The sequence below is a fragment of the Microcebus murinus genome, chromosome 19 (genome assembly GCF_040939455.1).
Source record: "Microcebus murinus isolate Inina chromosome 19, M.murinus_Inina_mat1.0, whole genome shotgun sequence".
Taxonomy (NCBI): Eukaryota; Metazoa; Chordata; class Mammalia; order Primates; family Cheirogaleidae; genus Microcebus; species Microcebus murinus.
The window spans coordinates 28,112,528-28,136,301 of NC_134122.1; the positions used below are offsets into that span (position 1 = coordinate 28,112,528).

Consider the following 23,774-nt stretch of genomic DNA (forward strand, 5'->3'; position numbering starts at 1 on the left):
GGCTCACGCCTGTAATCCTAGCTCTCTGGGAGGCCGAGGCGGGCGGATTGCTCAAGGTCAGGAGTTCGAAACTAGCCTGAGCAAGAGCGAGACCCCGTCTCTACTATAAATAGAAAGAAACTAATTGGCCAACTAATATATATAGAAAAAAATTAGCCGGGCCTGGTGGCTCATGCCTGTAGTCCCAGCTACTTGGGAGGCTGAGACAGAAGGATCGCTTGAGCCCAGGAGTTTGAGGTTGCTGTGAGCTAGGCTGACGCCACGGCACTCACTCTAGCCTAGGCAACAAAGCGAGACTCTGTCTCAAAAAAAAAAAAAAAAAAAAAAAACCAAGGCAAAATAACATGAAGAATAAAATGGGCTGACAAAAAGTTTTTCTGTTGAAGATGCAAGTTCTTTGCAATACTAAGTATGAAGGCAGTCACAAAGGCGTGACAAAAGAGGAAAAGGTTTGGAATTGTTGCCACCAAGGATATAAAAAGAAGTCGAAGGATGAAAAATAAAGTTTACCATGCAGCTCAAAAAGCCCACTTGAAGCCAGAAAATAGCATTTGTAGCAGAATCAATCAATCTTCCAACAGTCCAGAAGGAACAGTGGAGGCAGGTAATGGAGTTCTGATGGGCAAGTATATTTGTTTCCTAGGTCTGCCATAACAAAGGACACAACCCAGGTGGCTTAAAAACAATTGAAATTTTTGTCTATCCTCTTTTGAAGGCTAGAAATCAGAAAACAAGGTGTTGGCAGGGCCATGCTCCCTACAGAGCTTGTAGGAAAGGATTCTTCCTGCCTGTCCTAGCTTCTGGTGGCCCCAGATGTTTCTTGGCTTGTGGCAGCATAACTCCAACCTCTGCCTCCATCTCCCAGAGCCTTCCCTCTATGTTGTCACTTTGCATTTTCCTGTGTTTGTACACAGACATGTGTGTGTGGGCATGTGTATAAATATCCCACTTCTTAAAAGGACACCAGATATACTGGATTAGTGCCCACCTAAATGACCCCATCTAGATCATAGCTGCAAAGATCCTATTAATATTTCCAAATAAGGTCACATTCACAGGTAGGACTTCAACTTTTGGGGAAGACAATTCAATCCATAGCAGCAAGTATCCTAGGAAGTTGAGAAGTCAGTAGAAATTGTTGAATGAGTGGGCTGCTCAGATTGAGGAGGAAGACAAGCCAGGATGGGCTGACATATAGGAAGGGGAAGAGGAGTTAGGGAAAGTGCTGGGAGTTTGTAAGAATCATCATTAAACCATTGCCACAGAGTATTTATTGAAAATCTAAGAGAAAATATATTAAAATGTTAGTAGTGGTGGGATGATAGATAACTTTTAATTTTCTTTATACTTTTTGTATGTTATATATAATATGTACACATGACTTTTATGCCAAAGAGAAACAATCATTATCTTTAAAATAACTATCGGTAATTGTCACAATCCTCAGAGTACATATAATCTAGAGCAGAAAAGTAAAACCAGGAAAACATATACAGGATAAAAAAATATAACAAAATAGTAACCTGAAACGAAGATGATACTGACACCCAATCAGCACTCAATAAACGTTTACACATTAAGGTAGAGTAGAATAGAGTGTGGGCTTTCATCTCAGACAAAGCTGGATTTTAATTCCAACATTCCTATTTACCAGCTAAGCAACTGAGCTAGTTACTCTGAAGTGTTCAGTATTCTCATTTGTACAAATAGAATTTAAATTTCCATCTCAAAAAGCTGCATTATATGAAGATGCCAGGACAATGTAGATACTTAACACATTTCTCAACATGGTCATTAGGATACTAACAACGCTCTATAAAAAACTTATGAAGTTGACAAATGTACAGTAAATGGTTGAGGGCAGAGACATGGTCAGGAACAGAAGACAAGCAGCATGGGCAGAGTGAGGGAAATTTCCTCAAGGTTCCGAGCTGGAAAAGTGGGAGACATCTGTACTTACTGAAAAGAAGACACATTGCATGATTGGACAGCAAGGGATTCTATACCTCTGAGAAACTGCAGAAAAAGTGAGATAAGCCTATACCATGCCATGTTCATGCTATGTGCCTATAGTGCCAGATAGGGTACCTCATGCTGCAAGTAACCAAAGGAAATGGAAATTGCCTTATAAAATAAGGGATCAACTATCTCATATAACAAGAAGCTTCAGATTAGGGATATTCGAACACTTTAACCAGGGCAAGAAAGGCTGTTTCTTCTACCTTTCCACTCTTCTTGTATTCTCCTCAGTTCTGCTAACATCAGAAGTAGGGCTATGTCTTCCAAAACATCTCTTACTTAAAGCTACAAATACATTCTTCAAAAGCACCTTGGAAAATTTCCTGTCCCATCATCACTGGCTTGAATTACTTTCCGTGGACCTACCTCTTCTGAAACACATGTAGGATGAATACCAAATGATTCAATTAGTGAGAACCAGAAGATGGATTAACCAGGATACTGACATAAGCCAAAGAAAGAGGGCCAGGGGATGTGTGTCACTGAGCTAGGGTACACGGAAGGATTTGGGATCTGGAGGCAGGGGAAGAATAGCCTCATTTCCCATCAGTCACTCGTGGGATGACTAAAGATGCTAATGGACCTAACCAAAAAAATGGCCGGAGATGAGAGACAAAAGAACAAGAAAAAGTGTGTAGGTGCAGTCCATCCACGGCACTGTAGAAGGAGACACTGCGAGCCTCATGATCTAGGTAAACCCCCACCCGGAGAAGAGCTGGTTCTTTGTTAGGGGGATCTAAAGGGAGGCTTGTTAGGGGCCGATACCCAGCTGAACTCCACTGAATAGCCCAGATTCCCGAATGGGGGGACATTCTTGAACTATCAGTAATCCCCATGATGTCCTCCTGACACACCCCTGCAGCAATCTCCAGGCCACCTCTATTCTCAACTTCCCAGTAATGCTTCCCTGAGGTGAAAATGTTTTTTCCCAGAACACAGGGTAAGTGTTGAAATTTCTCAACAATGTGTGTGGTCTTCTGAGAATTCTTCCATCCAGCAAAGTAGTTCCATGCTGTAGAAAATACTGGCCATGAACTCTCTGTTGCTGCATTTTTCACGTATCTCCCTTCCTGGGCAAAGACAAGTTTGGGATGAGCTGTCTCTTCAGCTACATTTACAGCCACTGCAGAGAAAATGAGAGTTGAGATAAGTAATGTAGCAGCTTATCACCAACCCTTCTCCAGAAATGTCCCTGTTTTCCAGCATCACTTTCCTCCTGCTCTTCCCCATAAGCACTGTTAGGGATGACTCCTCAGCTGGGCCTAACAAGCCCTAGAATGGCCTTTCCCAACCAGAAATCCTCATTTCCCTTCTACTCTTAAAGAGTAAGTCCCAGAAAATGGGGAGCTCATTATTCCATGGCTCAAGTCTTCACAATCAGCATAAAATTTGGAAAGAGATTAACAAATTCTGACTTGTTTCAGGACTAAAACCAAGGTTTTTGATTAGCTGGTTCTTGTATAGGTACACACAGATGTCACATAGATGAGGGATTAAGAAAACTGAATTCATTATCCTACACCCCTTTCTATCCTCTGGGGACTAACCCCCTCAAATGCAGACATCTTATCTCCTATGTTCTCTAAGTTGTCAGAGCGTTACCTCCAAACAAACACACATCCTTTCAAATCCTGAGTTTGTTCTTAAGTCTTCTTTTCCTCTGACCCTCAAAGGTTAATTAGTCACCAAGTCCTATCAATTCTACTTCTGAAATCTATCACTGTCTTTTCGTAGTCTACACTCCTGTCACCACTCCCTTTATCCCATCTCCCACCTTAACTGTATCAGTAACTTCCTCCTTGGCCTCCCTGTCTGCAAATTCCCTTCCCCCTCAGACTCTCCTTGTCTGCCTAGTTTAAGGTTTTTTTAAAAAAAAAATCAGGAATGTATTAGATTTTGGCAAATGCTTTCCTGCATCAACTGAGACAATTATATGATTTTCCTTTCTTACTTTAATATGGTAAATTACAATGATGTTCAAAAGTTAAACGAACCCTACTTTTCTGGGATAAATCTCATTCATTTCTGAGCAAAGCAAAGCCTTGCTATTAAAAAAAAAAGAAAGAAAAAAATCTTGCTTCATGGTGATTATTGTATATTATCCTTTTAATACACAGTTGGATTCAATGTGCTAATATTTTCTCAGAATATTTTTATCTGTATTCATGAGACACATTGATCTATACTTCTCTCATAATGTCTTTGTCTGATTTTGGTATTATGGTAATGCTGGCCTTACAGAAAGAATTGAGAAATATCCCTTCATCTTCATTTTTTTATAAGAGTTCATGTAGAATTGGCATTTATGTCTTAAATGTTTGGTGAATTCACCAGTGAAGCCATTAGGGAAGGTTTTTAACTACAACACCTGTTTGACAGAAGATTATGAGTCACGTTTGGTAATTTGTGTCTTTTAAGGACTTTGTGCATTACATCAATGTTGTCGAGTTTATTGGAATATTCTCTTATTATCCTTTTAATATCTGTAGAATCTGTAACAATGTCACCTCTCTCATTCCTGATGTTGGTAATGTATGTCTTCTTTTTTCCTACCTTTTTGGTTAAAGGTATATCATTTTATTGATATTCTCAAAGCACCAGCTTTTGCTCCTCCCAATAAGCACTGTTAGGGATGACAGTGATTGGTTTTTCTGTTGTTTTTAATTCCATTGCAATAATTTCTGCTCTGATTTTTATCATTTCCATTCTTCTGTTTACTTTGGGCTTTACTTGCTCTTCTTTTTCTAGTGTCTTAAGGTGGAAGCTGAGGTCATTGATTTGAGAAACTTCATCTTTCTCATAAACGTAGTCAGCGCTATAAATTTCCCTTTAAGTAATGTTTAAGCTGCATCTCACAAATTCTGATATATTGTATTTGTCTTTTCATTACATTCAAAGTAGCTTCTAATTTCCTTTTTGGCTACTTCTTTGATTCATGTGTTATTGAGAAGTATGTTATTTAGTTTCCCAACATTTTGGGATTCTTCCCAAGGATATTTTTGCTACTAATTGGTCAGACAATATATTTTGTATTATTTGAATACTTTGAATTTATTGAAATTTGTTTTATGACCACCTTGATCTATCTTGAAAAATGTTCCACATACATTTAAAAAATGTGTATTCTGCAATTATTGAATGGAGTGTTCTATGAATATCAGTCAGGTCAAACTAATTGATAATGTTACTCAAGTCTACCATACCCTTGCTGATTTATTGCCTATTTCTTCTAAAAATTATTAAAGGAAGGTATTGAAAACTGCAACTGTAATTGTGAATTTGTCTATTTCTCTTTGCAGCTCTATTTATTTTTGCTTAACATATTTTGAGGCTCTGTCATTAGGTGCATACATGTCTAGAATTGTTATGTCTTCCTGATGAACTGGCCTCTCTATTGTGAAGAAAAGACCTTCTTTATCTCTGCTAATATTCCTTGCTCTGAAATCTACTTTGATACTAATATAGTCACTCCAGATTTCTTCTGACTAGTATTAACATATGTCTTTTTACATTCTTTCCCTTTAAATATACATGATTCTTTACATTTAATGTGTTTCTTGCAGCACATAGTTGGGTCTTGCTTTTCTTATCCAATCCAATCTGCCTTTTGATTAGGGTATTCAAACCATTTAGATTTAATGTGATTATTAATATGATTAGGTTTCTGTCTATTATCTTGCTAATTGCTTTCTATTTGTCTGATTTGTTCTTTATTTTCCTCTTTTTGCGTTCTATAGGATTAATCAAATATTTTTATGATTCCACTTTATTTCCTTTACTGATTTATTGGCTATAAATCATTTATTTTAGTGGCTGCTTTAAGGTTTACAGTATACATATTTATCAGTCTACCTTTAAGTGATATCATACCATTTCACATATGTTCTAAGAACCATATAATAGTATATGTCTATTTCTCCCCTCCCAATTGTCACACTACTGTCATGCACTTTACTTATGAATATGTTATAAACTCCACAATATATTATTTTTTGTCTGTTTAGTCAATTACTCTATTAGTCAGTATTCTCAACAGAAACATAATCAATAGGATATATATGTATGAATATGTATAGGAGATTTATTACAAGGAATTGGCTCATGTTATTATTGTCACTGGAAAGTCTAAATCTGTTGTGTCTGATGGCAGGCTCAAGACCCAATGTTCCAGTTCAAAGGCCATGAGGAAGAGCCAGTAACGCAGATGAAGTCCAAGGCAATCTGCTGTAGAATCCCCTCTTGCTCAGGGAAAAGGTCAGCCTTTCCTTCTGTTCAGGCCTTCAACTAACTGGATTAGGCCCACCCACATTATGGAGAGCAATCTACTTTACATGAGTCTGCTGATTTAAATGTTAATCTTATCCAAAAACATCCTCACAGAAACACCTAGAATAATTTTTGATCAAATACCTACGCACTCAATGGTCCAGTCGACACATAAATTTGCCCTCATAATTACTTTTTAAAGAGATTCAAATAATGAAAAAAAGATACATTTATTCATGTCATTACCATTTCTGGTGCTCTTTTATTCCTTTAATAGACAAGATTTCCATCTGGCATAATTTTCCATCTACCTGAACAGCTTTCTTTAACATTTCTTGAAGTAGTTTATTGTGGGTAAACTGTTTCTTTTAAGCCACAATGGATACCCTCCCCTCCATTTTCTCTACACCCTAGTTCATGCTGCTACCTCCACTTGGAAGAATATACCCCCATTTTCCACTTGGCAAGACACCTACTAATCCCTCAAATGCCAGAATTCTCACCTGTGCTGTGAAAACATGCCCACCTCACCCCCCAAACAGAGTCCTTTCTCTGCACTTCTGTAACGTTCTATTCCTAACACTGACAAACGCTGACTCCTGCTAAATTACAGCAAGTGATATGTGTCTGTCTCTTGAATTTGCTTGTGAACTCCTAGAAAAAAGAGAACAGATCTCTCTTTTTGTATCATTAGTACCTTGTAATATACAATGTGTATTAAATGTTTCTTGAATGAAGCATTTATGCATTTATTATTAACATTTTTCCTGCCACTCTTATCAACTGCATGCTCTGTTTCCTCTTTCCTTTCCAGACTTCTCTGTTTATTCTCTTATTTGAAAGATTTCTAGGGAGCCCCAAGTCCCAGAAATTATGCTCACCTTGGTATCGTTTTAGCATTTCCTTCATCATTGGTAGCTGGCACACTGTCTTCACCTTTAGAACTTCAAGGGAACAGTTCACATCCTGCATCTCACTCCTAAGAAAGTATAGCTCTTCTTAGAAGACAACTAGGGCAGCCAAGACCCCCAATTCCCAACCAAAAAGTTCCAAGCCCAAAGCTCAGATCACTTTTGTTCCCATTCCTCCTCACAAAAGTGATCAGTATAATATTTCCTCCGCAGACTCTTTAGTGTGCACCCAGACTGATCTATGGAGCCCAGGCCCTATTTCCCCTCTGCTCAACCTATATCTTGATCATTCCACTCAGGTCCCCATAAGAGAGCCCCAGGAACTCATACCTGATCAACATATCTTTTGGATTCTGTGAAGAGAAGAAAGAAAGCAGTAAGTTATAAACTTTCTCCTTGAGACCTAGTACACAACTCTGTGAGCAGATGTTTTTTGTCAGTTGCTTTTGCTAATGTCACATGCCAAAGCCAATGGATTGACACAATCTTGTCCTTTTTCTCATGTGACCCCTTTGCACTATTTGACAATGTTGACCAATCCACTTCTTGAAACTCTACTCTTTCTCCTTTGGCACAATGACATTAATTCTCTCCTGGCTCTTCACCTACCTCGCCATCTATTTTCTTTCAATCACAGAACCATCTTCCTTTCTTGCCCTCTGGCGTCATCCTAGCAGATCCACCTTTGACCTTCTAATCTTCTTCTTCCCTTTGTTTAACAAGATTACTTTTAAGTTATAATCGCCAAGGACATCTTTATAATGCCTTGAGTCCAAAGAGTTTTTTTATTCAAGTGAATTTTACTAAACTTTAGGGAACTGAAAAACACCTACCATAAGTTGTGACAGAAAAGAGAAAAATGGAAAATTGTCCCAACTTATTTAAAGAGACTAGTATAACCTTGTTCCTTAAGCCATTCAAGGAAATACATGAAAAAATTATAGACCCGTTTCACTTAATAACATATTAATAGATGCAAAAACTCTAAGTAATATATTGGCTAGTCAATGCTAATGGTGTATTTAAAAAATACAGTTCCTCTCAAAAACCTATGGTTATAGGTTTCTCAGTCAAATCTTGAGAAAAACATTAGACAAATTCCAAACAGAGGCATCCTATAAAATACTTGACCAGCACACCTCAAAACTATCAAGATCTAAAAGTCACTTTATGAAAAAGACACCTGCACTCGAATGTTTATAGCAGCACAATTCACAATTGCAAAGCTATAGAAACAACCCAAGTGCCCATCAATTCATGAGTGGATTAATAAAATGTGGTATATGTATATCATGGAATACTACTCAGCTTTAAGAAACAACGGTGATATAGCACTGTTTGTATATTCCTGGATACAGCTGGAATCCATTCTACTAAGGGAAGTATCTCAAGAATGGAAAAACCAGCACCACATGTACTCACCAGCAAATTGGTATTAACGGATCAACACCTAAGTGGACATATAGGAGTAACATTTATCGGGTGTTGGGAGGGTGGGAGGGGGGAGGAGGGGCTGGGTGCATACAACCACAATGAGTAAGGTGTGCAACGTTTGGGGGATGGACATGCTTGAAGCTCTTACTCAAGGGGGGAGAGGGGCATGGGCAATATAAGTAACCTTAACATTTGTACCCCCATAATACGCTAAAATAAAAAAAATTTTAAAAAAAACTATCAAGATCTCCAAAAACAAGAAAAATCTGAGAAATTGTCACAGCCAAGAGGAACCTGAAAAGACATGACAACTAAGTTTAATGTGGGAGACTAGATGGGATTCTGGAAAAAAAAAAGAACATTAGGTAAAAAATAAATAAATAAATAAAAGAACATTAGGTAAAAACTAAGGAAATGTGAATAAATTATAAACTTCAGTTAATAATAATGTATTACTGATTCATCAATTATAATGAATGAAGCATAGTAATGTAACATGTTAAGATTAATAATAGGAGAAATTGGGTGAGGTGGGATGTGGGTACTATATTCTCAACTTTTTTGTAAATTGAAATTACTCTTTTTAAAAAATAGTTAATTGCCATACGAAAAGTCCTCAATCTCATTAGTTATCAGGAAAATGCCACCTACGTTTTTTGTAGAGAAAAGGTATATAAATTTTATTAGCATGTTACATGGGGAGAATCACAGAGTGATTACTCTGCCATCTACCTTTCACAAGAAGGGAAGAAGAACTGATTGAAGGCATGAGATAACATTACACACCTTTCAGGTTAGCTAAAATTAAAGAAATGACAATTCCAAGTATTGGTGAGGATACAGAGCAACTGGAACTCTAATACATTGCTGGTAAAAGTGTAAACTGATATAACCACTTTGGAAAATGGTTTGGAATCATCTTCTAAAGCTGAACACACATACAGGAATTGCTCTCATAGGTACACAACTGATAGATAAGTGGATAAATGTGGAACACCAAAAGATGTTCACATATATTCAGGCAGGACGCGGTGGCTCACGCCTGTAATCCTAGCACTCTGGGAGGCCGAGGCAGGTGGATTGCTCAAGGTCAGGAGTTCGAAACCAGCCTGAGCGAGACCCTGTCTCTACTAAAAAAATAGAAAGAAAATAGTTGGCCAACTAAAAATATATATACAAAAAATTAGCTGGACATGGTGGCGCATGCCTGTAGTCCCAGCTACTTGGGAGGCTGAGGCAGCAGGATTGCTTGAGCCCAGGAGATTGAGGTTGCTGTGAGCTAGGCTGACGCCACGGCACTCACCCTAGCCTAGGCAACAAAGAGAGACTCTGTCACAAAAAAAAAAAAAAACATATATATTCATAACTGTTTTTTATAACACTAAAAACTAGAAATAATCTAAGTTTCCCTCAACAGTAAAAGGACTAATATGGTTTTAGTATATTAATACAATGGAATACAGTACTATTCAGCAGGTTTCTCAACTTCAGCACTACTGACATTTTGAGATGGGTAAGTCTTTGCTGGGAGCTAGGGAGAGGTATGTACTATGTGTCATAGGATGTTTAGCAGTACCCTATTAACACTAGACACCAATAGTAACCATCCCCAAGTTGTGACAACCAAAAATGTCCCCACATTGCCCTGTGGAGAACAAAATCATCCTGGTTGAACACTACTGATGTGGAAATAGAGGGGCAAGATGGTTGACTAGAGACATCGCTTGCTGGACGGTCCCAGAGGGAAGGAAGGGTTTCAAATAAAGGAGAGGGGAGAGGGGACTCAGCTCAGGGGAAGGTCAGTAAGAGAAGTGCCAGAGCCTGCCAGGGACCTCACAGAGGAAAACTTTGAAGCAGAGAAGGAAGTGGATAAAGGAAAAAAAGATAATGGTGAGCACCAAACCCAGAGAGGCTCGAAGCCCAGTGAAGGGGTAAGGTGGGGGGGAGGGGGATCCCTTTTTCCCACTCACAAGAATTCAGTGATTCTGAAGAATTCAGCAGCTACCAAGTTACTAGGAAGCTTTTCCACCCCAAGCCCAAGCACTGCGGCAACCACGGAATTATGGGGAGAATTTGCATGACCCCAGAGCTTGGACATTCCATGCAGGGCTCCCCTCCAAGGGGAGTGACCCAAGAGGCTGGAGAGCCAGCTTTCTTCCATTCAGACTCATTTCTTGCCAACCCTCCCCAACCCACTACAACTGGGAGTGTAGTCTGAGCCCAGAATTTGGCAAGCAGCTGCCTCTCCTCTGCTGGCACACCCTGCAGTCTGAGGTTTCCACAGAGACTGGGGCCCACACCTCTCCCTTTGAGGACCTGCAGGAGACCTGGTGTGCCCAATCTGGGAGCTCCCTACCTACCAGCGTTTCACAGAGACACACACCACTGGGTCAGACATGGAGGCTGGATCCTGTGCCCCAGGACTCGAGCAGGTTGCTGGGGACCACAGGGAGGAGGTTTGGGAGCTGGAATCAAGGGAGGTGAGGAAACCCACATGGGTGGAACTGATGGGAGACTACTATGGGAGTCTAAAACACAGCGATCTGAGAAAGTGCCCATCCCACACACACACATAGGAAAGCCATGCAGTCAGACTAAGGTGGTCTGGCAGGGAAGATCCCAGCCTGAGGTACAACAGCAACCAAGGGTAGCACCATACAGGCACCTAAGGGCAGGGACAAGGCAAGAGGGGTGGAGCTCACTCCCCAAAGCCAATCTATGAACTATAGCCCCTTATGCACAAGCAACCTTCCTGGTTTGGAGACCCAGCATCGACACTTCTCCTAGGGGTCAGGATGACAACACTGAAACCACTATGAGGCACAAAGCTGCACTGTCGGATAAGGGAGGGACCTCCCCAAGCGGAGAAGATCCCAGCCCGCTGGGCCAAAGCAACCAAGTGCCCCATTCAAGTGCCCAAGGGCAGAGGCAAGGCAAGAGGGGCAGAGCTCACTCGCCACAGCCAGTCTGGGAAGTGGAGTCCCTCTCACAAGCTGCATTCCAGGTTTGGACATCCAGCCACAACCCTCCTCCCAGTGCCTCCCCCCATGGCCAGGAGAACGGCCTATGAACCCTGCTTAGGCTTTGCAAAGCCTTCCAGGATGGCCCAGCCTTGCCCCTCCACCCAGCTCTGCTGTGGGGGGAGATCAAGCAACCCTTTGGGAGTTACAAGGCCCCTCCCAAAGCCGGAGGCATTCAAGTGCTCCATCTAAAGGACTAGAGCTTATTACAGGCACAAAAGAACATCTCTGCAGCTGGCTTTCTCCTGTAAGCATCTCCTGACAGACAGGGAGAACAACTCTATAGGTCATTACAGCATCTACCAACTCAGTCAAACAGGGCATGGCCGATTCTTACTCACAAGCTTCACCCACCACATCGGAGATTAAGCTGTGGGTCCCAGTACAATTCACACTGATTGGAAGAGGGGAGGACAGCACGATAGAAGCAACCTGAGGGAACACTGGTTTTTAGAAGGGAAACAAAAGTCACAGGCAGCTCAATATGTGAGAGGTCTCCCTCCTCCACTGCAGACCTCTGAAATGATCGGAGAGGTGTTCAGAGTCTGTGTGGAGACACTGCTCCGGAAAGCAGGTGCAGCAGAGATCTGGTGCCTGCCAATCCCAGGTTTCTGCAACTGACACCATCCTAATCATTCTGGTACACAGAGGCAGGTCTGCACAGGACCCAACCTTCCAGCAATAGCCTTTGCATCACCCCCACTGAGCTGGGGAGGCAATAGATGCTACCCTGTGCCAGGCCCTGTGACTGGGGGCCGAGCACACCTCCTCCCCAGCGTGGGAGCTGAACAGAGGAGGAGCCCCAGATGCCACAGTCACCACTTGGGAAGACTGGGGCTACTGCCTCAGTGGGTCCTAGGTGTGGAGGGAGAACCTGGCTGAACAGCAGCATGGGCCTGCCTACATAGACCCTGGGCCATTGAGACTGCACAACTGGGCATCAGGAGTCCCCACACTGGTGGAACAGCCCCCCATATGGGCAGCTCCATCCCCAAAATCCCCAGAGCCAGCTCAGAAGCTCTCGTTGTGCCTGAGTCGGAGGCTCTTCCCCTGTGGCTCCAGGACCCCTGCCAGGCCTACCACTCCACCCCTGAGATTCCAGAATTATGCATGGACCCTGAGACCTGACTACTGAGTCCCCACCACTACCACGGGGCCGGCAGAACCTCCCCGAGGTCCAACACTTCACTCAGGACTCCCCTACCCTGAGCAGCCATCACTGCTGGACTTGGTTCAGGAGAGTCCCTAGCAGAGGAGAACAGGTACCCTGCAATCCTATTGACCCAGAGCCAGATGAGAAGAAACCAACAAAACAACCCTGGCAATAGGAAAAAAAAAAAAAAAAAGCTCAAGAATCCCAGGAGAACTGAGTAGAGCTACAGCAGTGGACTCTACCCACAAGGAAACTATCAAAATGACAGAAATGGAATTCAGAACATAGGTTGCAAATAAGATAAATAGAATTGAAGAGAAACTTAAAAACCAATAAAATGAAGCCAAAAAAATATTTCAGGAAATCACTGAAAAAAGTGAAAGCCACTAGAGAGCTAGACAACATAAGAAAGGATATCATAGAACTTAAAAAAATGAAAGTCATTTAGGAAATTTCAAAATGTAGCAGAAAGCTTTAACAACAGGCTAAACCAAAAAGAGGAAAGAATCTCAGAGCTTAAAGACATGCTCTCAAGATAACCCAGCCATTCAAGGAGGCAGAGATGAGTATAAAAAAAAGTGAAAAAAAAAACTGAAAGAATTTATAAGGACCCAAATTTAAGTGCTGAGTTAGAATTACGATCTTTTATAGGTTGCTGGATATTAGAAATTATTTAAATGAATGTACCCATCAAAATCTGGGGATAAAAACAAAATTATATCAACCTATCACTGTAATGATTAAAAATTAGTAAGAAAGGTAAATTCTCTTAAGTGTTGATACAGTACTTTGTGGTTTTATGCTTGCTTTGTTTTACTATTTAATACAGAAATATAAGTGTACAAATAAGATGAATCAGAAAGTCTTAGATATGCCTCAGATCTTAGACAAATTATTAGACTATATGAATCTAAGTATCTCATATTACCTGAGCTCAGCATATCTAAATATCATATTAATTTCCTTTGAATGGTGAATCTTTGACTTTTTAATTGTATAATGACAACAGTACACAATTACCAACAAAAAGAAGACATGTCCTCTGTTAAACCCACTCACCACAAAGGGCATTCAGCTCTAAAGACAAGAAGGGGTTCAGTCAGTGATGTTAACTAACAACTTCATGAAGAAGGAGACTATCCCCCCGTGCCTGTCTTACCTGGAGCAACTGCAAGGCGGAGGCCTGGCTCTTCTCCCCGACCTCTATGATGAGCTTCTTCAAGGAAATGATTGTTTCATTGAGCCTTAACATGTTCTCTTTCAGTTTCTTCTTTGTCTCTTCTTCTTCTTTGTTTAGTCTCTGAAGAAACAGTTGCTCTTCTTCAGTCAAGAAGTTGTGCAGCTTTGAAAACTCTGTAGCGATTCTCATTCGCTGATTCTTTATCTGCACCTATGGCCACATGACATTTGTTCATTCCTGGTTCCACCAGGCCCCTGCTCCTAAATTCCTTGTGCATGATTCCCCAACAATCCATGGTCCTTTCCATCCTAAGCAACTCCTCTAGAAAAGCTCCTGTCCACTCCAATACAAATTTCCATTATTCCTTTATCTACACCTACATGATATGACTGTACTAGTCAATACAGTATTCATTCATTCTTCCTAACATTTGAGTCTCTACTGCTGAAAGCAATCCCTTGTCCAGATACTTTTTAAACTAAAACGCACTTTCACATTTACTATTTAGTTCAGCCATCAAAACACCTGTTTACCGTGTTTCCCTGAAAATAAGCCCTACCCATAAAATAAGCCCTAGAGGGATTTCTAAGCATTTGTGCAATATAAGGCCTACCCCAAAAATAAGACCTAGTGATGGGCGTGGCTACGCAGCATATCTGCACAACCCATGCATTTCGTCCAGGAGCTGTGAAGAAGATCAGCAACCCTTCTCATCTGCCCCATGAGAGCTCTATGGCTCAACATGAGAGATTGGGGCCAATGGTTCTAAAGGAAAAATACAGTCGCAAGAAATTCAAGATGGAATTCAGGGTTTGGAGAGTTATGATGATGCTCCAGAAGAAGACAACTTAACTATATTTGAATAAATGTAGATTGTTGTACCATACTTAAAAAAAATAACATGTCCCCTGAAAATAAGCCCTAGGGTGTCTTCTTGAGGAAAAATAAATATAAGACCCTGTCTTATTTCCAGGAAAACACAGTAGTTTGGTTAAACCTTTAGCAATGTGTGTATGTGTGTGTGTGCGCGCGCTCACACACGCATGCACGCGTGCATGATACCTCCCACCTAGACGTGCCTCCCTGAAAGTCCATTCATCTGTTTCTTTCCACAGTGCCATGGACCCAAACCAACTCCAAGCTACAGAGTGTATTTAAGAAAAAGTAGGAAGGAGAGGGGCACTACTTGAAAGTAGAGATACGGGAATGAAGTGTGCAGAATTCACATAACCCAAAGCCACAAGTCAGTAAGGACAGATACTTCTGCTCCCATTATCACCTTATCTACAAGAGACCTGACCTCTGATGATACCCTGAAAGCTCTTTCCTGCAAAACTCCACAGGCAGCCCCAGATTGAAAGGGTCTCAGGGACAAGAAATGCCCAATAGCTCCTGCTATTACCTTCCACTTTGTAGTATTCTTCGCTTCCATCTCCTGTAACTGTATGACTTTCTTCATCTTGGCTGTGAGACTACATTGAGACTTAAGAAGTTTCTCCTGCCAGCAGAAACACACATAGGTAAGAAATCAACTCTCCAAGCATTATCATTTTTAAGAGCTAAATGTCACCTAATCCAAAAAGGGAATCAGATTGAGAAAATATTTAAGGCAGTCACAGGCCTATGGTAAAAACTATTCTAGTCTGTAATCATCATACTATTAATATATTGAGTTTTCCTAGTAAGTTGGTAAAAACTGAAAACTGTTAGAGGATTAACAAATATCTAGTACTGGCAAGGAAGAAGGCGTAGGAAGTAAAAAGGTGCCATCTTTTTGAAGGACAATTGGCAGAATTTAACAAAATTTAAAATATGCATAATCCTACTTCTAATGATCTATCCAATGAAACATTAGTAAAAATAATCAATATGTAAAGGAATGCTCACTGTAGCATTATTCATTATCCACCCATGGGGAAACAGCAAAACAAATTATGGTATATAATTTGTTTTACATGTTACATGGTATATTAAGTTTAAAACAAGCTGCAAAACAGTATGTATTATATGATTCTGTTTTGAATAAATACGTGTGTCTGTGCACATGTGTGTTTATCTGTGTGTGCATATTTGTATATGAATAGAAGAGAAATCTGGAAAGATATACACCTAAGTATTAACACTGGTTATTTCTAGGAAATAAGAATAGCTTGAAAGTTGTGGGAGGGGACCAGAAATTTTATAAATTTGTTTTGTTTAAATTTCTATAAGATGCATATACCATTTTTGTAATTTAAAAACACAAATAAGTTATGAAAAAATAAAGTAAGCAATCAACACTGACAAAGTGGGCTGTTGAGGGGCAGCACCTGATAGCAGAATGTCAGACATGACCACAGAGCCAGAAGTAGATGGTCAGAGAAACAAACCAGAGGAAAACCAATAGGAATTGATGACCAAATCACTGCAGAAAGAAGAGGTCCAGGTACAGCCCTTGGATTCTGATTTGAGTAACTAGATGGATTGTAGATTATTTATCTAATTAGAAAATATAGGAAGATGAGCAATATATAAATGGAAGGAAAGAAAATCAGTCCCGTTGAACAACTGAGTTTGAGATGCCTACAGGACATTCAGGTGGGTATGCTAGCAGTTAAGAGTTAAGAAAAAGATCTGTGCTGCATAAGCAGATTTAGGGTTTAAAACACAGGTGGCAGTTAAGTCATGGGTATAAGTAAAATTACCCAGTAAGATTCTACAGAGTAAGAACAGGAAAGAGGCTAGAACTGGGAACAATTACATGTAAGAGGTATGCAAACGATGAAAATCCTACAAAGGAACTAAGATGGGCAGTTGGTGAAAAACCAAGGACTAACAGTTTCTTACAAACCAAAGCAAGAGAAAATTTAAATTAAAAAACGGGTGAATAGTGTCAAATGCTGAGGGTGGCCTAGGGCAACGTGTTGTAAGTCTGAATGGATGTCAAAATAAAACCCTAAAAGGAAAAAAAATAAGTGAATACAACTAAGGAATAAGCTGTACAACTTTTTAACCCTTTGCACTTGCTTGCTTTTTCCTCATCATCCACTCGACATTATCCACACTCAACATCAGAGTGCAAAGGGTTAAAAAATTCTTCCTAGGAGGATAATAAAAACTGATAGATATAACTTTTATTCCAATCATTTACAAATAACAATGGTTAAAATAAAGTTAAATAATTTAAAAGACTGACAACAACAAAGTTGGCTGTTAATATATAATTATATATTAATAATTCCATAATTATTCCATTTATATGGAATCTATTTTTCCATAATTCCATTTATATGAAGTTCTAGAACAAGAAAACTGTGTTCAAAAAAAGTCAGAACAGTGGTTGCACTGGGTGTGGGGAGACAGCAGAGAATAACTGGGAAAGGGCATGAAGAAAGCAGGATTATGGTAACATTCTTTATTTTGAGAAGGGCTTAGGTTATCCTGGTGCGTGCATTAATCAAAGCTCAGAAAATGTACACTTGAGATCTGTGTATTTTATTGCATTAAATTTTACCTCAAAAAATACCATAAACAAATGTTAAATGTGGTTAATGATATACATTCTGAAGTATTTTGTTTGCATTTGAATTTAAAAAGCTTCAAAAGGAAATAACAATTGATGGATGCAGAGAGAGATACAGACAGACAGCTATGTGATAAAAAATTCAAGTGAGTTACATGCTAATGGTAGAATCTAGATGTGGGTTTACTGGTGTTATAAAATTCTTCTAACTTTGATGTATGTTTGAAAATTTCATCGTAAAATGAAATAGGAAAAAATAAAATTAGGTTATAAAAGGGATTTATACAGTTCTATTAAGTGGCACAATATCATCTGTGCTATTTTCTTTCTGCTATAATGTTTCCTAACATTATATAATTGATTTACTATTCCTAGTGGTTAAATTGGTATATAACCCTGCTACTCAGTAAGCTATCTCATGTAATTTTACTGTTATTCAATTATTAGTAACTGCCATTTTGTGATCACTGTCAATTTTGAGGCTTGCAATGAGATATGTAGCTCCTTTAAATATGACCAAGATTTGTTGAAACTTTTCACTTTAGTTTGATAATGAAAAAATAAAACATTTTAAATAGAGATTTTAAATTTTTTAAAAAGCCTTTTAACAATTCCAGTATGCATGAATTATCTCATATGGTTCTATTATTCAAGATTCCACCTAAGTGTTTTTGAATCTTGCCAAAGTTGGGATCTAAACTGGGACCTGAGTTAATTTGGCGACGCTTTGGGGAAAGTATGAGAACACCTTCCCTGCAAAAACAGAAACTGCCATGAGATGGCAGGAGGACAACACCAAGCATTTCGAAGCTGGGTTAGAGGTAAGAGAAGTTTAAAAAATCACTTTCTCCACCAGGCGCGGTGGCTCATGCCTGTAATCCTTGCACTCTGGGTCAGGAGTTTGAAACCAGCCTAGCAAGAGTGAGACATCCCCACCCCCGTCCTACTATAAATAGAAAGAAATTAATTGGCCAACTAATACATATATAGAAAAAATTAGCGGGGCATGGTGGCACATGCCTGTAGTCCCAGCTACTTGGGAGGCTGAGGTAGGAGGATTGCTTCAGCCCAGGAGTTTAAGGTTGCTGTGAGCTAGGCTGACGCCACGGCACTCACTCTAGCCTGGGCAACAAAGTGAGATTCTGTCTCAAAAAAAAAAAAGAAAATCACTTTCTCTTCATTTAATTAGAAAATCATATGTACATAAAAACATAAGCATAATAAAAGAGCATACACTTATAGAATGAAGACATTTACTGACTGAGATCATGTATTAGTTCAAACAACATTAAACTTCAAAGCAGAAGATCTGTGTTTCAGTACAGACCTTGAACTAGCTGTGTTTCTGTGAGTAAATTAGCCTCACACATTTCCTGTGTGGCAGCTTTCTTAGCTAGAAAATGAAGACAACTGAAATAAATGTCTCTTAAGATCTGTGAATTTCTGTCTTTGCAACCTCTGCAATCAATCTAGCAGGTAGGTCTGCCTCTGAAATAAACTTCAAATCTGCCTACTTGCCATGCCCACTGCCACTGCCCAGTTTAAACCACCATCGTCTCTTATTTATACCTACAATAACCTCCTGACTGGTCCCCCTACTTGGAGTCTTGTCCTTTTCTCATCCAATATCCACAGAGCAGCCACAATAAAAACCAATCAGATCTAGTCACTCCTCTCTAAATATTCTACACTGGCTTCCCTCCTCACCAAGAAAATTCAATCATCTTATTATGGCCCGACATAAGCCAGACCTGGCCAACGTCAAGCATCACATCTCATGCTACTTTTCCTGTTGCTCCTTGTGCCCCAGGCGCACAGACCTTCTTTCAGTTCCATAAATATAACCAGCCCTCCCCAGCCTCAGGGTCTTTGCATTTGCTGTCCACTGCCTGGAATGTTCTTCCCACAGTTCCTCAGACGGCTGACTTCTTCTCATCCATCCAGTCTCAACTGAAATGTCACATCCTGGTAGAAGACTCTGTTCACCTGATTAAAGCCCCTGCTACTTCTCTGACATAGCACTTTCTTCTTTTACAGTACACATCACAATCTGTGATTATTTCATCTATCTATTGACTACCTCCCATCCCAGCCCAACTGAACTGTGAGCTCCATGCAAAGCCTTTATCTGGCTTGTTCACCACTGGATTCCCAGTGCTGTGTCTTGTGCTATGGAACAGTGTCTGACACAAAACAAATGTTCAATAAATATTTGTTAAATGAATAGAATGGAGGGATCTGCTACTAGCGTCAGAGGGCTAAATATTGGCATGTGGGGAATACGAGCTGTGCTTGGAAGCCTTTTCCATGCAAATAATCTGCATCCTGAGGTTTATGAAACTATTTCTGTTTTCTCTTTTTCTACTCCCACCATAACAGGTGTAGAATAGGGATACCTACCATTGATTTAGGGAACACCTAACTTTTCCAACTGTCCAACTTTTAAGAGACAGTCAATCCATCTGAGTATATGCTTAGAATGGGATGCTTGGAAACAGGTTAGCTCCACCCAAGAACAACTTGATGTTTTTCTAACTAACTTGGGATGAAATGAGAGATGAATAAATAGAGTAATGACTAAGCAGAGGAGGATAAAGAGAAGGGCAGATATCAGGGAATTCTGCCTAATAACCTGACTCCTGAATACTTGCCTAGTCAACATTGTGACATTCAGCCCACCCCAGTGTCCCACTCACCCCTGTCCAGTTGGACTATTTTGCTTAATCCCAAAATCCCACCTCTTCCAATATTCTCAGATTAGTTATGACAGAGTGAAAAGTATAATGGATTTGGGGTTAAAGGACCTCAGTTCAAGCTTAGCTGCTTCCTGGCTCTTGGAAGCTATTAGACAAGTAATCTCACATCTCTGTGCTACAGTTGCCTCATCTGTAAAAAGGAAACAGAATCCACCTAGTAGAACTGCTATGAGGATTAAAGCATTACAATATGAAAAATGTTTAAAACTGTGGGTAGTGCATAAGTAATAAAGAATTAACAACTATCATTAATATTATTGTTGCTGATGATTGAAGATTTAAGGGCTGTTTCCCTTTCATATCCATCCACTTACATTTTTCTCAGCCTTCACCCACAAATGCATTTTCCCTTCACATTTCTCCAATGGGTCTTCTCCATCTATTTTTCTGGCTACTAACCACTGGTCTTTCACAAGCTTATCTTCATGCCTGCCTTTTTTTACTCTCTATGGTCCTCCTGGCAGAATCTCATCTGCTTACTTCTTCCATGACTTCAAGAATAGGCTAACAATTCTAAAATATTATCTCTAGCCTCCTAGGCCCTCCACCTCCTATCCCTCTTCCATGGACTTCCTGTCACAGTTACTTCACACTCAACATATCCCAAAACAAGCACAGAATTTTCTATCCTAAACCTATTCTTCCTCCTGTGTACTTTACCTCAGTTAACCCCATAATCATCTACCTGGTATCAGAAGCAGAAATCTGGACTACCCAAGATTACTCTCATCCTCCAAGTCTAATTAGTCACAAGCCATTTAACTCAAGCTCATAACCAATCCATCACCTCTTCTCCTTCACCCCTGCCTTGCACTAATTCGGGTCCATATTACCTCTCGCTTAAAATGGCACAACAGCAGCCTAATTCATCTTCTCTGTTCATCCTCATGGATACCAAAGTAACCTTTCTAAAAAAAGAGAAAAATTGATCATATCATTCCCTGCCTTAAAACCCTTTAAAGACTCCCCACTTGGCCGGGCGCGGTGGCTCAAGCCTGTAATCCTAGCACTCTAGGAGGCCGAGGCGGGCGGATTGCTCGAGGTCAGGAGTTCGAAACCAGCCTGAGCAAGAGCGAGACCCCGTCTCTACTATAAATAGAAAGAAATTAATTGGCCAACTAATATATATATATAAAATTAGCCGGGCGTGGTGGCGCATGCCTGTAGTCCCAGCTACTCGGGAGGCTGAGGCAGAAGGATTGCTCGAGCCCAGGAGTTTGAGGTTGCTGTGAGCTAGGCTGACGCCACGGCACTCACTCTAGCCTGTGCAACAAAGCGAGACTCTGTCTCAAAAAAAAAAAAAAAAAAAAAAAAGACTCCCCACTGCCCAGAAGAGTAAACATTCAATCTTCTTAGTGTGATAAACAAGATTCTTTATGAAAAGGCCCTTCCTCTTTCTTCAGCCTCAACCCCCACCATCCTCCCTCCCATGCTCCACACTCCAGCAGTACTGAGCAAGCTCCAGTCCTCACACAGCACACACTATTCCATACCACCACATGTTAAATATGCTGTTCCTATGGGCTAAAATACCCTCTTCCCTACCTGTACTCACCCTTAAAAAGCTAACATTCATGTTTAATATCTCTGTCAAGCCTTTCCTCACTTGTCACTGATCACTCCAACCTCAGACCTTTCATATACTTGGTAAATATGTCAACAACTCTCACACATGCTAAAATTAATGGTCTACAGGCTTGTGTCCCTTACAAGACAACGTCATGTCTTTCTCATCCATTTATGTTCAGATTTCTAGAACAATGTTTGGCATATGACCAGCGTCAATAAAAGTTACCAAATGAAAGAATGAATGTACACTTTCTAATCTGGCTTTGCATCTGGCTTTCCTAATCATAGCATAAAACTGTAAAGCATATTACAGCTTACAAAAAATTTTTATTGTATCATTAAATCCGTGTATTTGTGTACTTACTGAATATCAATTCTGTTGGAGACCACTGGAGTTACACCGTCACAGTTACACTGGAGTTACAACGGAAGGGGGTGGGGCTACTCTGGAAAGGATGATGAAGGAAGGTCTTCAAGCTAAAAGCTAAAAGGATCTAAAGATGGAAGATGTGGGTAAAGAGAACAGACTTGAAACAAAAGCAAGAAAGCCAGTGTGGCTAGAGCAAAGGAAGGCAAACTGACTTAATCAACTGAAGCTTCTTAACCCATGAGATAGGTAGGACAGACAATCCCCAAATTCAAATGTTAAGTGATTTTCCCAGCTGATGATGGAAGCTAGTAACAAAACCCATTCTCATCATTCCGAGCCAGGCTTTTCCCAAGCCATGTCTATGACTTCCATGGGTATATAGACCTGCACTGTCCAATACAGCAACTGCCACACAAGCACCTGAAATGTAGACAGTCCAAACTGGTATGTGCTGTAAATGTAAAATGAATACCAATTTCAAAGACCTATTATGAAAAAAAGAATGTAAAATATCTCATTGATAATTTTCATATCAATTAACACTGAATGAAATTTTGGATAACTGAGTTAAATGTATTATTAAAATTAACATCATCTGTTTCCTTGTACTACTAGAAAAATTTCAAATTACTTATGTGGTTGGCAACATGTTCCGATTGGACAGCACTGGTACACACCCTCTCATGTTTTTGTCTTAACTAGGAGCTCCCCAGTGGCTCCCTTGAAAAATCTGTAGAATGATTGCTGAGGCATGCACCACTCCTCCCCCAATCTCAGGTACAACCCCAGCTCTGAGATCCAAATCCGTATGTCGCTTAACTTCGCTGAGTTTCGGGGGGGGGGGGGGGAAGGGGTTCATGCTCGCAGTGAGAATGACAGCCACGTCATGGACCTTTTCCGAGAATTAAGTAAACATTCCCAGGCAATACCAGATAGCCCGGTAATAGTAACCGCGACGGCCAACTCACCCGGTAGCTCTGGAAGGCCTCGTCGATGGGTGCCATGGTGTGTGCCTGGTGTCCCTGGGACTCCCTGCACACCAAGCACACGGGCCGCTGGTCGTTCTCGCAAAAGAGCCGCAGCGGCTCCCAGTGGCGGCTGCACAGGCCCGGGGGCACAGGGCCCTTGCGCCGGCGCCGAGTCTTCTCCGTCAGCCTGGCCAGGGCCCAGTTGGGCCGCAGCGCAGCGGGCGCCGACGGCTGCCTACACTCGGGGCAGGAGAACAAGCCGCCGCCCGGCGTCCAGCTGCGGCGCAGGCAGCCGCGGCAGAAGTTGTGGCCGCACTCGATGGACACCGGGTCCTCGAAATAGTCCAGGCAGATGGAGCAGGTCAGCTCCTCCTGAAGGTCCTCGGCTTCCATGCCGCTCCTCTGCTCCAGAGCCAGGGTCCGACCTGAGGCCTGGGAAGGACCTGCAAAATGTGGCTGGCGCGGAGAGTCCAGTTGCCCTCGGACCCGCGCCGGTGCCCTGGTCCCCAAACGGAGACTGGAGTCTCTCTTCCGGTCATGAACGCAGGGTGTGATGGGACGGCGGGCGGCTCCCCATGACAACAATAGAGAAGCGGAAATCCCCCGGAAAGCCTAGAGAGGACGTG

General features: G+C 40.9%; 1 protein-coding gene across 2 annotated transcripts; it reads right to left on the reverse strand.

The window, feature by feature from the left end:
* Nucleotides 1–332: 332 nt before the first annotated feature.
* TRIM4 (tripartite motif containing 4) lies at nt 333–23,725 on the reverse strand. Of its 2 annotated transcripts, XM_012759389.3 has the most exons (6): nt 23,149–23,725; nt 15,386–15,481; nt 13,963–14,193; nt 7,527–7,549; nt 7,167–7,264; nt 334–3,142 (listed from the first exon to the last, which is right to left on the reverse strand). In XM_012759389.3, exons 1-6 carry the CDS (start codon nt 23,539–23,541, stop codon nt 2,556–2,558), a joined length of 1,428 nt encoding a protein of 475 aa, XP_012614843.1. In that variant the 5' UTR covers nt 23,542–23,725; the 3' UTR covers nt 334–2,555. The 2 variants fall into 2 exon arrangements, with proteins under 2 accessions (XP_075851433.1, XP_012614843.1); XM_075995318.1 differs by lacking the exon at nt 15,386–15,481 and having other exon boundaries at nt 333–3,142.
* Between the last annotated feature and the right edge of the window lie 49 nt (nt 23,726–23,774).